Source organism: Sinohyriopsis cumingii, chromosome 17 (genome assembly GCF_028554795.1).
Source record: "Sinohyriopsis cumingii isolate HCF-2022 chromosome 17, ASM2855479v2, whole genome shotgun sequence".
Classification (NCBI taxonomy): domain Eukaryota; kingdom Metazoa; phylum Mollusca; class Bivalvia; order Unionida; family Unionidae; genus Sinohyriopsis; species Sinohyriopsis cumingii.
In genome coordinates, this window is record NC_142977.1 from 70586239 (window position 1) to 70602677 (window position 16439).

Genomic DNA, 16439 nt, shown 5'->3' on the forward strand with positions numbered 1-16439 from the left:
CCAACAGTAAACATGTCTGATACTAGTGATCAGTTGCCAACAACATACATGTTTGATATTAGTGATTAATGGCCAACAACATACATGTCTGATACTAGTGATCAACGACCAAAAGCATACATGTCTGATACTAGTGATCAATGGCCAACAGCATAAATGTCTGATACTAGTGATCAATGGCCAACAGCATACATGTCTGATATTAGTGATCAAATTTCCAACAACATATATGTCTGATACTAGTGATCAATGGCCAACAGCATACATGTCTAATACTAGTGATCAATTGCCAACAGCATACATGTCTGATATTAGTGATCAATGGCCAACAACATATATGTCTGATACTAGTGATCAATTGCCAACAGCATACATGTCTGATACTAGTGATCAATTGCCAACAGAGGTCAGATACCTATTTCGTTGTGAAGCACTAAAAATGTTCAAATTAAGCTGCAAAAACAACATTTTCTTAAATGAATATGTAAGGTCATAAATCACTGTTGGCTGTTTGGCTTTTCTGTCCCACCTTAAATTATTCTGATCAAACAATTAAATGATATTTGTCTTGCAAATATAAATCAGACACACTCCCCCATTAAAAAGCACCTTCAATAATTTCCATTTACTTTAACTTTCCTAAGACCATAGATAACATTAGACTTCTCTTTCTCAGTTCTATCAGTGGCCCTTTTTAGAAGGGTTTACTATACATAGTGAGACCCTGCTAAAGCATGCTGTTATAACACAAATTTAGATATAACATGGTTGTGGTGTGGCTCCCGAAATTTCATATATGTGCAATTTTTTCATACATGAAAGTATTTTTCTTCTTAAAAATACGAAAAGTAATGTGTACAAAGTTTATTATCATTTCTGGGGAAGAGATCATGTATCAATTCTAATACAAGACGACTATGGCGTAGCTCCTGCAATTTCAGATACATTTTATTTTCTTGTACTCCCAAAAAAAGTTTTTTGTTTAAAAAAGTACGAAAAATAACTGTAAAAAGTTTATTCAGGGATGACACTGGGCTTTGCCAACATCGCAAATTGTGATTTATATTCCTTACTGGCAACAAAATATACCATCTGGCAATTTGTTTTCCTGACATTATTTACTGTTTAAACCTGTATATACAAATTGGGGTTTGAAATGAAGGAATTCAGAGACATCATGAAAGGAAGCCACAAATGTGATATAAAATGCACTGGAATTTATTATCTTTTATTAGATAAACAAATTCTTTGTTCATTTGACAAACCATCTTAACAGTGCATTGTTATATCATAATTTGCATATTCTGAAAACTGGCCCGAGTACTGAGTTCTGTGAGTTCTTAGGATTCTTTTCTTTATAAATTCTGGTTGCAGAGATCAACTGGACATGACCCTATCTCATAATGGAACTTCAGGATGAAATATTGTTGGATTATCGGAGGCTCACTAGTAATTAATATAGTTATTTTAACTGACATCTGTACATGCATGGTAAGTAAAAATGCCTCTTCGTTTTCACTCAAAGAATTAAATTGTTTGGAACGCTCATATTTTCTGTAGTAATCACACTCAGAATAGAACACCTGTGTTCATCTTCTGTTGAGACCTTTTTTAAAACAATTTCTGATGCATGCGTGGAAGGCAGCATCCCTCTGTCACAAGAAATGTAACCCCCGAAAAACAAAACAATAAAAACAAAAAAGCAAAACAGAGATCTACTTGTTGGTCTGTCTATGCTACTGGTACAAGCTACAATCTACCAACTTTTGAAGGCAGGAAAAGTAACTGCTACAATCACCCAAACAATGGCTAATTCCTTTTGTTTTTAAAATGTACTCAGAAAAAAATAATTTTTCTGAAACTTCAAAGAAAACTGATCACCTTTAAAGCACCGATCGTTCAGTATAAATACTAAGCAAATAAAAAAATATCAGTCTCAATCAATGTTCTACAATTATTTGATGTTACTGCCGCAATAAGAAACATACATCTGTTTGGTCCTCAAAAGCTGTCTTTACGGGTAACTTAAATAACACATGCACCCTTCATTAAAGAATGCTGACTACGATCTTCAATAAAAACAAATAACCTTTCATCAAAGGAAGTCAGCACCAAACTTAAAAAAAAGCAACGGAATCTGATAAATTGATGCATATTTCCAAAGTGTCAGGAACACATTTATTGTGCTAAGAAATTTCAGTTTTGCTGGGGAAAAAATGTGCTTATGGTCACTACCAATGGCAGCATAAAAAGCAAATTAATTTCCAATATTTTCAAACCATAGATATATGGCCTACCAGTTAAATGAAGATGGGGTATCTTGCAAAGATGCTTCTTAAACGTTTTAATTTGTTCAAGTTTTCATTTCCCTACCAACAGCCTCATCCCCTGGATAGCTTCTGCAAGATGATACCAGCTGTCTCCAGCTGACCAAAATCTAGACCACTGTGCTACTTGTGACAACTGTAGCGAATTGTTAAGTGAAATCAGATATAGATCAAAACGAGGACTACCATTTTTGTATAAATATGTGTTATTGGTGTTTTCAAATGGCATGTGAGTCTTACATGAAGTTTATAACATGTGATCTATACTCGAATTCATGGATTTATTATATACAAGTACAGTGCTTAACAGATTGTGGATTGTAATACACAAAAGTAAGTTCTCAATATACAAGTCTTTCAGACTAGTTTTGCACACATTTTTATTACCAACCTCCAACTGCCATTTTTAGGTAAATGCATCATATTCTTTAGCTAACTGACTTGGTTGGTTATAACACAGTTTGGTCTATAACACAGTCGGGTTCTATGGACCCCAACTACTATGTTATAATGGGGTCACCCACTACATGTGACATAGCATTGAATTAGATAACTTAATGACTCTGTGGTATCAAAATGGCAGAAACAATATATTTCAAACATTTAATTGTATAAATCTGAAATAGTTTCCATTTCAACATTGCTGATGAGACTTATAACCAATAGTTTTAACCAGTCAAAACAAGAGTCCATCGAAAGGATATAGTTGGCATCAGAATGGCACTGTTTTCATTAGAGCCCAATTATACATTATAATAAGTCTATTAGTGGAAATTCCATGCTGATATGGCAATCCTTTCATTTGGAGTAGCAATGACAAGATTTCCAAGAGACCTGCTGTGGATGCCATACTGGATGTCCAAACAGCACCATTTTCATTTAGAAACAGGGGCCCTGGGTGGCTGAGTGGTCTAAAGCACTCACATTTGCCGATTACTGCCATTTCATCTCTGTTCGTTTAGGTTTGAGTCTCAGGCCATGCTAACAAGCATATGTGAGAAAGCCACCAGTAGCTTCCTGCAGGATGGTGGTTCTTATTGGGGTTTCTCATGGGTTTTTTCTCCACTAAGTTATACTGGCTGCCATATATAGACTCTCTTTTGCTGAGAAATGGTGTTAAACACCAAATCAACACCAAACACATTTAGGACCAACTGGGCTATTTTCTTGTAAGACTATATTAATAGATGTGCATGCCATCATCTCATAATTTTATCATGAACATGGCTTGCAAAGTAACTAAAAATACAAAATTTAATCAAAGTCTACTAAAGTGATGAGGATGTGGTACTAGTCAAGATGCATCTCCTCACGAAGTGTTATTACTCCAAGTATAACCTGAAAATAGTAAGTGTACAAAGTGTAAAAAAAAAAGATTCAGTAAAATCCAAGAAATTAAAATAAGATATGGTTGAGGTAAGTGAGGCTGTACATACATGTATGTGTTTCAATGTGAAGACACTGATGCTTGCGAAAATAAAACAGCTATCCTAAACTTTGTAGAGAGGCAAGCTAAAACCTTTGTACAGAGACAAGCAAAAGCTCTGAATATAGGCAAGCTAAACAATTTGTACATAGACAAGCTAAACACTTTGTAAAGAGGCAAACTAAATATTTTATACAGAGGCAACATAAAAACATTGAATAAAGGCAAGCAAAAATCTTTGTATATATGCAAGCTAAACACACTGTACAGAGGCAAGCTAAAAACTTTGGACAAATGCAAGCAAAAACCTTTGGACAGAGGCAAGCTAAAAACTCTGTACTGAGCAAGCTAAAAACACTTTACTGAGCAAGCTAAAAACTCTTTACTGAGCAAGCTAAAAGCTCTTTACTGAGCATGCTAAAGAGTCTGTACTGAGCAAGCTAAAAACTCTTTACTGAGCAAGCTAAAAACTCTTTACTGAGCATGCTAAAGAGTCTGTACTGAGCAAGTTAAAAACTCTGTACTGAGCAAGCTAAACACTTTGGACAGAGGCAAGCTAAAAACTCTGTACTGTGCAAGCTAAAAACTTTGGACAGAGGCAAGCTAACAACTCTGTAATGATCAAGCTAAAATCTCTGTACTGAGCAAGCAGAAAACTTTGAACAGAGGCAAACTAAAAACTCTTTACTGAGCAAGCTAAAAACTCTTTACTGAGCAAGATAGAAAGTCTGTACTGAGCAAGCTAAAAACTTTGGATAGAGGCAAGCTAAACACTCTGTACTGAGCAAGCTAAAACCTCTGTACTGAGCAAGCTAAAAACTCTTTACTGAGCAAGCTAAAAACTATGTACTGAGCAAGCTAAAAACTCTTTACTGAGCAAGCAAAAAACTCTGTACTGAGCAAGCTAAAAACTCTTTACTGAGCATGGAAAAAACTCTTTATTGAGCTTGCCAAAGAGTCTGTACTGAGCAAGCTAAAAACTCTGTAATGAGCAAGCTAAAAACTTTGGACAGAGGCAACCTAAAAACTTTGGACTGAGCAAGCTAACAACTTTGGACAGAGGCAAACTAAAAACTTTGGACAGAGGCAAGCTAAAAACTTTGTACTGAGCAAGCTAAAAATTTTGGACAGAGGCAAGCTAAAAACTTTGTACTGAGCAAGCTAAAAACTCTGTACTGAGCAAGCTTTAAACTTTAGACAGAGACAAGCTAAAATCTCTGTACTGAGCAAGCTAAAAACTTTTTATTGAGCAAGCTAAAAACTCTGTAATGAGCAAGCTATAAACTTTAGACAGAGGCAAGCTAAAATCTCTGTACATGAGCAAGCTAAAAACTCTTTATTGAGCAAGCTAAAATCTCTGTACTGAGCAAGCTAAAAACCTTTGGACAGAGACAAGCTGAAATTCAAATTAAAAAAATATTAAGTAGACATAAAATGAATTATATTCTGGCCTAGTTACCAGATCTTGAAATACTTGCTTCTCTGGAAAATTAGGACCTTTAAATTTGAATCATAGTTTTTATTATGCATGGAGTTTTATATTATTCAAACATAAAATATGACAATCTTATAGCATCAATTTAATAACAATAAAAACAATAAAAGTAATAATGTCAAGCAGTTATCTTAGTACCCCTAACACAACATGCTCACACAGAAATACACACACAGACACACACACTTGTAAGTTCAAATTAAATCAGTCAATCATAAACATTAGGATATATTTAATGTAACAAAAGTTCAGAATTTAAACGTGATTGACTGAATGATACTGACCTTGACCAAATCAATGGCATCCGTCTTTTTCCGTTTAGAGGCCTCCTTTCTCCCTTCTAATAGAACATCACAGGCTTTCTTTGCAAGGTGATTTCTTATATCTTTATTTGCCCATTTAGCCACCTTGATTCTTTTAGCTCTCTGGTGATAGACCAAATGTAAACTGTTATGACTCCATGGACTTAAACTAAGCATCAGAGAAAGCAAAATAAACACATTTACTAAAATTCAACTATGATTTATTTCCCTATAATAAAAAGTTAAAATAAACTTGGATTATTGTGAATTAAATCCAAATGAACCTAAAGATCTGTCACATCCAAAAGCATTGAGTGTTTAAATCAATTACAATACTGAATGTGCTAATGTGCCAACAGTCTTGGTTAAGTTGATGTGTCACAATGATATAATCCCAAATGTCCTTGAATGAATTTACAATAATCCCAAAATAGTGATTTGGTCCAAAATGTCAATGAGTACTTTGTAATTCCAATGAATATTTTTATATATAAAAATGATTCATTTCAAATTTAATACAAGTATTTTTCTACAAGTCATCAATCTTTATGTAGTCTCTTATTTTTTTTAGAACATTCCATTTATTCCCTTATTACTGGAACAATTACATGATCTAATCTTACATTTTGAGGTGATTTCATATAGTGTATTATCAATCCCTAGGCAGTGCATTCCTGCCACTTTCTGGTTCATACACCTGCAACACCACCAATGTATTGTCATGAATAGTTATCTTGCCAGTATTCATTATAGAGGATCTAAAATGGGTAATGATTTAATATCGAATTTATTAAATGAATTGAATAATGTCCTGCTTTCGCAAGCCTTGGTGAGCAAAAGCTGGACATTATTCAATGAGTTTCAAAAATTTAATATTAAATCATTACCCATGTGAAATTCATTTTATAACATACTTTTTATTTCAGTGGAAACTATTTAGATAGAAAGAAGAACCAATAATTTTCTTCATTCTGACATTATCACAATCAGGAAAGAGCATACTGCACAATAATTCAATGGGCTTTTTCAGGCCAATCAGAATCACATAAAGTGATATGTTCACGTGTTATAATATCAAAAATATGAAACTTTACATATTATAGGCAAAGTGTACCAACTTTGTGATAAAAAATTATCTTGCCAATCTTCATTCCAAGTTATCTTGCCACTCTTCATAAAAAGCTATCTTGCCAGTTATCATACAAAGTTATCTTGCCAATTTTCATATAAAATTATCTTGCCATGTGTCGTTACAAAGCTATCTTGCCTATCTTCATATAAAGTTATCTTGTCAGTCTTCATACAAAGTTAACTTGCCAGTCTTCATAAATGTTATTTTGCTAGTCTTCATACAATGTTATCTTGCCAGTCTTCATACAAAGTTATCTTGCCAATCTTCATACAAAAGTCATCTTGCCAGTGTTAATATAAAATTATCATGCCAGTGCTCATACAAAGTTATCTTGCCAGTCTTCATATAAAGTTATCTTACCAGTCTTCACATAAAGTTAACCTGCCAGTCTTCATACAAAGTTATATGAAGTCCGTGTATTGTCAATCTGAAGTCAGTTACCTGTCAATATGAAGTCATTCTAATCTCAATGTGTTGTAAAAAAAATCATTTCACGTTAAAGCAGAGGTGCATAGCAGATTCAAAACTGATAATCCAATGGATAAACAAGCAGACATTTTGGTGACCTCTGGATGAATTATTTCATTAACAGAAACTATTATCACACGTGTTTATTATGTATTGGTGGTAAAAAGTGACACAGCAATAAATAGGTTTCTATTGAAGATGATTTCAAGGGCTTCCAAACATCTTCTGAAGTATAAAATGAACCTTCTTCATGATGATATTACATTGTTAACTACCAATGGTGTGTGTCTTTGAATCCATCCATGAACCTTCTTCATGATGGTATTACATTATTAACTACCAATGTTGTGTCTTTGAATCCAACCATGAACCTTCTCATGATGACATTACATTGTTAACTACCAATGTTGTGTCTTTGAATCCAACCATGACCCTTCTTCATGATGGTATTACATTGTTAACTACCAATGTTGTGTCTTTGAATCCAACCATGAACCTTCTTCATGATGGTATTACATTATTAACTACCAATGTTGTGTGTCTTTGAATCAAACCATGAACCTTCTTCATGATGATATTACATTGTTAACTACCAATGTTGTGTGTCTTTGAATCCAAACATGAACCTTCTTCATGATGGTATTACATTGTTAACTACCAATGTTGTGTCTTTGAATCCATCCATGAACCTTCTTCATGATGATATTACATTGTTAACTACCAATGTTGTGTCTTTGAATCCATCCATGAACCTTCTTCATGATGGTATTACATTATTAACTACCAATGTTGTGTGTCTTTGAATCCATCCATGACCCTTCTTCATGATGGTATTACATTGTTAACTACCAATCTTGTGTCTTTGAATCCAACCATGAACCTTCTTCATGATAGTATTACATTATTAACTACCAATGTTGTGTCTTTGAATCCATCCATCACCCTTCCTCATGATGGTATTACATTGTTAACTACCAATGTTGTGTCTTTGAATCCAACCATGAACCTTCTTCATGATGGTATTACATTATTAACTACCAATGTTGTGTCTTTGAATCCAACCATGAACTTTCTTCATGATAGTATTACATTGTTAACTACCAATGTTGTGTCTTTGAATCCAACCATGAACCTTCTTCATGATGGTATTACATTATTAACTACCAATGTTGTGTCTTTGAATCCAACCATGAACTTTCTTCATGATAGTATTACATTGTTAACTACCAATGTTGTGTCTTTGAATCCAACCATGAACCTTCTTCATGATGGTATTACATTATTAACTACCAATGTTGTGTCTTTGAATCCAACCATGAACCTTCTTCATGATGGTATTACATTATTAACTACCAATGTTGTGTCTTTGAATCCATCCATGACCCTTCTTCATGATGATATTACATTGTTAACTACCAATGTTGTGTCTTTGAATCCATCCATGACCCTTCTTCATGATGGTATTACATTGTTAACTACCAATGTTGTGTCTTTGAATCCAACCATGAACCTTTTTCATGATGGTATTACATTATTAACTACCAATGTTGTGTCTTTGAATCCAACCATGAACTTTCCTCATGATAGTATTACATTGTTAACTACCAATGTTGTGTGTCTTTGAATCCATCCATGAACCTTCTTCATGATGGTATTACATTGTTAACTACCAATGTTGTGTCTTTGAATCCAACCATGAACCTTCTTCATGATGATATTACATACTTAACTACCAATGTTGTGTCTTTGAATCCATCCATGAACCTTCTTCATGATGGTATTACATTGTTAACTACCAATGTTGTGTCTTTGAATCCATCCATGAACCTTCTTCATGATGGTATTACATTATTAACTACCAATGTTGTGTCTTTGAATCCAACCATGAACCTTCTTCATGATGGTATTACATTATTAACTACCAATGTTGTGTCTTTGAATCCAACCATGACCCTTCTTCATGATAGTATTATATTGTTAACTACCAATGTTGTGTGTCTTTGAATCCATCCATGAACCTTCTTCATGATGATATTACATTGTTAACTACCAATGTTGTGTCTTTGAATCCATCCATGACCCTTCTCCATGATGGTATTACATTGTTAACTACCAATGTTGTGTCTTTGAATCCATCCATGAACCTTCTTCATGATGGTATTACATTATTAACTACTAATGTTGTGTGTCTTTGAATCCATCCATGACCCTTCTTCATGATGATATTACATTGTTAACTACCAATGTTGTGTCTTTGAATCCATCCATGACCCTTCTTCATGATGGTATTACATTGTTAACTACCAATGTTGTGTCTTTGAATCCATCCATGACCCTTCTTCATGATGGTATTACATTGTTAACTACCAATGTTGTGTCTTTGAATCCATCCATGACCCTTCTCCATGATGATATTACATTGTTAACTACCAATGTTGTGTCTTTGAATCCATCCATGAACCTTCTTCATGATGATATTACATTGTTAACTACCAATGTTGTGTCTTTGAATCCATCCATGAACCTTCTTCATGATGGTATTACATTATTAACTACCAATGTTGTGTGTCTTTGAATCCATCCATGACCCTTCTTCATGATGGTATTACATTGTTAACTACCAATCTTGTGTCTTTGACTCCAACCATGAACCTTCTTCATGATAGTATTACATTATTAACTACCAATGTTGTGTCTTTGAATCCATCCATCACCCTTCCTCATGATGGTATTACATTGTTAACTACCAATGTTGTGTCTTTGAATCCAACCATGAACCTTCTTCATGATGGTATTACATTATTAACTACCAATGTTGTGTCTTTGAATCCAACCATGAACTTTCTTCATGATAGTATTACATTGTTAACTACCAATGTTGTGTCTTTGAATCCAACCATGAACCTTCTTCATGATGGTATTACATTATTAACTACCAATGTTGTGTCTTTGAATCCAACCATGAACTTTCTTCATGATAGTATTACATTGTTAACTACCAATGTTGTGTCTTTGAATCCAACCATGAACCTTCTTCATGATGGTATTACATTATTAACTACCAATGTTGTGTCTTTGAATCCAACCATGAACCTTCTTCATGATGGTATTACATTATTAACTACCAATGTTGTGTCTTTGAATCCATCCATGACCCTTCTTCATGATGATATTACATTGTTAACTACCAATGTTGTGTCTTTGAATCCATCCATGACCCTTCTTCATGATGATATTACATTGTTAACTACCAATGTTGTGTCTTTCAATCCAACCATGAACCTTTTTCATGATGGTATTACATTATTAACTACCAATGTTGTGTCTTTGAATCCAACCATGAACTTTCTTCATGATAGTATTACATTGTTAACTACCAATGTTGTGTGTCTTTGAATCCATCCATGAACCTTCTTCATGATGGTATTACATTGTTAACTACCAATGTTGTGTCTTTGAATCCAACCATGAACCTTCTTCATGATGATATTACATTGTTAACTACCAATGTTGTGTCTTTGAATCCATCCATGAACCTTCTTCATGATGGTATTACATTGTTAACTACCAATGTTGTGTCTTTGAATCCATCCATGAACCTTCTTCATGATGGTATTACATTATTAACTACCAATGTTGTGTCTTTGAATCCAACCATGAACCTTCTTCATGATGGTATTACATTATTAACTACCAATGTTGTGTCTTTGAATCCAACCATGACCCTTCTTCATGATAGTATTACATTGTTAACTACCAATGTTGTGTGTCTTTGAATCCATCCATGAACCTTCTTCATGATGATATTACATTGTTAACTACCAATGTTGTGTCTTTGAATCCATCCATGACCCTTCTTCATGATGGTATTACATTGTTAACTACCAATGTTGTGTCTTTGAATCCATCCATGAACCTTCTTCATGATGGTATTACATTATTAACTACTAATGTTGTGTGTCTTTGAATCCATCCATGACCCTTCTTCATGATGATATTACATTGTTAACTACCAATGTTGTGTCTTTGAATCCATCCATGACCCTTCTTCATGATGGTATTACATTGTTAACTACCAATGTTGTGTCTTTGAATCCATCCATGACCCTTCTTCATGATGGTATTACATTGTTAACTACCAATGTTGTGTCTTTGAATCCATCCATGACCCTTCTTCATGATGATATTACATTGTTAACTACCAATGTTGTGTCTTTGAATCCATCCATGAACCTTCTTCATGATGATATTACATTGTTAACTACCAATGTTGTGTCTTTGAATCAAACCATGACCCTTCTTCATGATGGTATTACATTGTTAACTACCAATGTTGTCTTTGAATCCAACCATGAACCTTCTTCATGATAGTATTACATTGTTAACTACCAATGTTGTGTCTTTGAATCCAACCATGACCCTTCTACATGATGGTATTACATTGTTAACTACCAATGTTGTGTCTTTGAATCCAACCATGAACCTTCTTCATGATGATATTACATTGTTAACTACCAATGTTGTGTCTTTGAATCCATCCATGAACCTTCTTCATGATGGTATTACATTGTTAACTACCAATGTTGTGTCTTTGAATCCATCCATGAACCTTCTTCATGATGGTATTACATTATTAACTACCAATGTTGTGTCTTTGAATCCAACCATGAACCTTCTTCATGATGGTATTACATTATTAACTACCAATGTTGTGTCTTTGAATCCAACCATGACCCTTCTTCATGATAGTATTACATTGTTAACTACCAATGTTGTGTGTCTTTGAATCCATCCATGAACCTTCTTCATGATGATATTACATTGTTAACTACCAATGTTGTGTCTTTGAATCCATCCATGACCCTTCTTCATGATGGTATTACATTGTTAACTACCAATGTTGTGTCTTTGAATCCATCCATGAACCTTCTTCATGATGGTATTACATTATTAACTACTAATGTTGTGTGTCTTTGAATCCATCCATGACCCTTCTTCATGATGATATTACATTGTTAACTACCAATGTTGTGTCTTTGAATCCATCCATGACCCTTCTTCATGATGGTATTACATTGTTAACTACCAATGTTGTGTCTTTGAATCCATCCATGACCCTTCTTCATGATGGTATTACATTGTTAACTACCAATGTTGTGTCTTTGAATCCATCCATGACCCTTCTTCATGATGATATTACATTGTTAACTACCAATGTTGTGTCTTTGAATCCATCCATGAACCTTCTTCATGATGATATTACATTGTTAACTACCAATGTTGTGTCTTTGAATCAAACCATGACCCTTCTTCATGATGGTATTACATTGTTAACTACCAATGTTGTCTTTGAATCCAACCATGAACCTTCTTCATGATAGTATTACATTGTTAACTACCAATGTTGTGTCTTTGAATCCAACCATGACCCTTCTACATGATGGTATTACATTGTTAACTACCAATGTTGTGTCTTTGAATCCAACCATGAACTTTCTTCATGATAGTATTACATTGTTAACTAACAATGTTGTGTGTCTTTGAATCCATCCATGAACCTTCTTCATGATGGTATTACATTGTTAACTACCAATGTTGTGTCTTTGAATCCAACCATGAACTTTCTTCATGATAGTATTACATTGTTAACTACCAATGTTGTGTCTTTGAATCCATCCATGACCCTTCTTCATGATGGTATTACATTGTTAACTACCAATGTTATGTGTCTTTGAATCAAACCATGAACTTTCTTCATGATAGTATTACATTGTTAACTACCAATGTTGTGTCTTTGAATCCATCCATGAACTTTCTTCATGATAGTATTACATTGTTAACTACCAATGTTGTGTCTTTGAATCCATCCATGAACCTTATTCATGATGATATTACATTGTTAACTACCAATGTTGTGTCTTTGAATCCAACCATGACCCTTCTTCATGATGGTATTACATTGTTAACTACCAATGTTGTGTCTTTGAATCCATCCATGACCCTTCTTCATGATGATATTACACTGTTAACTACCAATGTTGTGTCTTTGAATCAAACCATGACCCTTCTTCATGATGGTATTACATTGTTAACTACCAATGTTGTGTCTTTGAATCCATCCATGACCCTTCTTCATGATGGTATTACATTATTAACTACCAATGTTGTGTCTTTGAATCCAACCATGAACTTTCTTCATGATAGTATTACATTGTTAACTACCAATGTTGTGTCTTTGAATCCATCCATGAACTTTCCTCATGATAGTATTACATTGTTAACTACCAATGTTGTGTCTTTGAATCCATCCATGAACTTTCTTCATGATGATATTACATTGTTAACTACCAATGTTGTGTGTCTTTGAATCCAACCATAACCCTTCTTCATGATAGTATTACATTGTTAACTACCAATGTTGTGTCTTTGAATCCATCCATGAACTTTCTTCATGATAGTATTACATTGTTAACTACCAATGTTGTGTCTTTGAATCCATCCATGAACTTTCTTCATGATGATATTACATTGTTAACTACCAATGTTGTGTGTCTTTGAATCCAACCATAACCCTTCTTCATGATGGTAGTACATTGTTAACTACCAATGTTGTGTCTTTGAATCCATCCATGAACCTTCTTCATGATGATATTACATTGTTAACTACCAATGTTGTGTCTTTGAATCCAACCATGAACCTTCTTCATGATGATATTACATTGTTAACTACCAATGTTGTGTCTTTGAATCCATCCATGACCCTTCTTCATGATGATATTACATTGTTAACTACCAATGTTGTGTCTTTGAATCCATCCATGAACCTTCTTCATGATGGTATTACATTGTTAACTACCAATGTTGTGTCTTTGAATCCATCCATGACCCTTCTTCATGATGCTATTACATTGTTAACTACCAATGTTGTGTCTTTGAATCCAACCATGAACCTTCTTCATGATAGCATTACATTGTTAACTACCAATGTTGTGTGTCTTTGAATCCAACCATGAACCTTCTTCATGATAGTATTACATTGTTAACTACCAATGTTGTGTCTTTGAATCCATCCATGAACCTTCTTCATGATGGTATTACATTGTTAACTACCAATGTTGTGTGTCTTTGAATCCATCCATGACCCTTCTTCATGATAGTATTACATTGTTAACTACCAATGTTGTGTCTTTGAATCAAACCATGACCCTTCTTCATGATGGTATTACATTGTTAACTACCAATGTTGTGTCTTTGAATCCAACCATGAACTTTCTTCATGATAGTATTACATTATTAACTACCAATGTTGTGTCTTTGAATCCAACCATGAACCTTCTTCATGATGGTATTACATTGTTAACTACCAATGTTGTGTCTTTGAATCCAACCATGAACTTTCTACATGATAGTATTACATTGTTAACTACCAATGTTGTGTCTTTGAATCATTCCATGAACTTTCTTCATGATAGTATTACATTGTTAACTACCAATGTTGTGTCTTTGAATCCATCCATGAACCTTCTTCATGATAATATTACATTGTTAACTACCAATGTTGTGTCTTTGAATCAAACCATGACCCTTCTTCATGATGGTATTACATTGTTAACTACCAATGTTGTGTCTTTGAATCCAACCATGAACTTTCTTCATGACAGTATTACACTGTTAACTACCAATGTTGTGTCTTTGAATCCATCCATGAACTTTCTTCATGATAGTATTACATTGTTAACTACCAATGTTGTGTCTTTGAATCCATCCATGAACCTTCTTCATGATGATATTACATTGTTAACTACCAATGTTGTGTCTTTGAATCAAACCATGACCATTCTTCATGATGGTATTACATTGTTAACTACCAGTGTTGTGTCTTTGAATCCATCCATGACCCTTCTTCATGATGATATTACATTGTTAACTACCAATGTTGTGTCTTTGAATCCATCCATGAACTTTCTTCATGATAGTATTACATTGTTAACTACCAATGTTGTGTCTTTGAATCCATCCATGAACTTTCTTCATGATGATATTACATTGTTAACTACCAATGTTGTGTGTCTTTGAATCCAACCATAACCCTTCTTCATGATAGTATTACATTGTTAACTACCAATGTTGTGTCTTTGAATCCATCCATGAACTTTCTTCATGATAGTATTACATTGTTAACTACCAATGTTGTGTCTTTGAATCCATCCATGAACTTTCTTCATGATGATATTACATTGTTAACTACCAATGTTGTGTGTCTTTGAATCCAACCATAACCCTTCTTCATGATGGTATTACATTGTTAACTACCAATGTTGTGTCTTTGAATCCATCCATAAACCTTCTTCATGATGATATTACATTGTTAACTACCAATGTTGTGTCTTTGAATCCAACCATGAACCTTCTTCATGATGATATTACATTGTTAACTACCAATGTTGTGTCTTTGAATCCATCCATGACCCTTCTTCATGATGATATTACATTGTTAACTACCAATGTTGTGTCTTTGAATCCATCCATGAACCTTCTTCATGATGGTATTACATTGTTAACTACCAATGTTGTGTCTTTGAATCCATCCATCACCCTTCTTCATGATGCTATTACATTGTTAACTACCAATGTTGTGTCTTTGAATCCAACCATGAACTTTCTTCATGATAGTATTACATTATTAACTACCAATGTTGTGTCTTTGAATCCAACCATGAACCTTCTTCATGATGGTATTACATTGTTAACTACCAATGTTGTGTCTTTGAATCAAACCATGACCCTTCTTCATGATGGTATTACATTGTTAACTACCAATGTTGTGTCTTTGAATCCAACCATGACCCTTCTTCATGATGGTATTACATTGTTAACTACCAATGTTGTGTCTTTGAATCCAACCATGAACTTTCTTCATGATAGTATTACATTGTTAACTACCAATGTTGTGTCTTTGAATCATTCCATGAACTTTCTTCATGATAGTATTACATTGTTAACTACCAATGTTGTGTCTTTGAATCCATCCATGAACCTTCTTCATGATGATATTACATTCTTAACTACCAATGTTGTGTCTTTGAATCAAACCATGACCCTTCTTCATGATGGTATTACATTGTTAACTACCAATGTTGTGTCTTTGAATCCATCCATGACCCTTCTTCATGATGATATTACATTGTTAACTACCAATGTTGTGTCTTTGAATCCATCCATGACACTTCTTCATGATGATATTACATTGTTAACTACCAATGTTGTCTTTGAATCCATCCATGACCCT

The 16439-nt window shown here is 33.9% G+C and overlaps 1 protein-coding gene across 3 annotated transcripts in view; it reads right to left on the reverse strand.

Moving 5' to 3' along the window:
* The window catches only part of LOC149779202 (uncharacterized), a 77769-nt gene that overhangs the window by 28850 nt on the left and 32480 nt on the right, over positions 1 to 16439 (reverse strand). For all 3 annotated transcript variants that reach the window (XR_016415585.1, XM_089939776.1, XM_089939777.1), the window contains exon 7: positions 5533 to 5673. Coding sequence is in view for 2 of the 3 variants with exons in the window: in XM_089939776.1 (XP_089795902.1) it covers positions 5533 to 5673 (141 nt within the window). In the remaining variant the exon portion in view is untranslated. The remainder of the gene's footprint in view (positions 1 to 5532; positions 5674 to 16439) is intronic.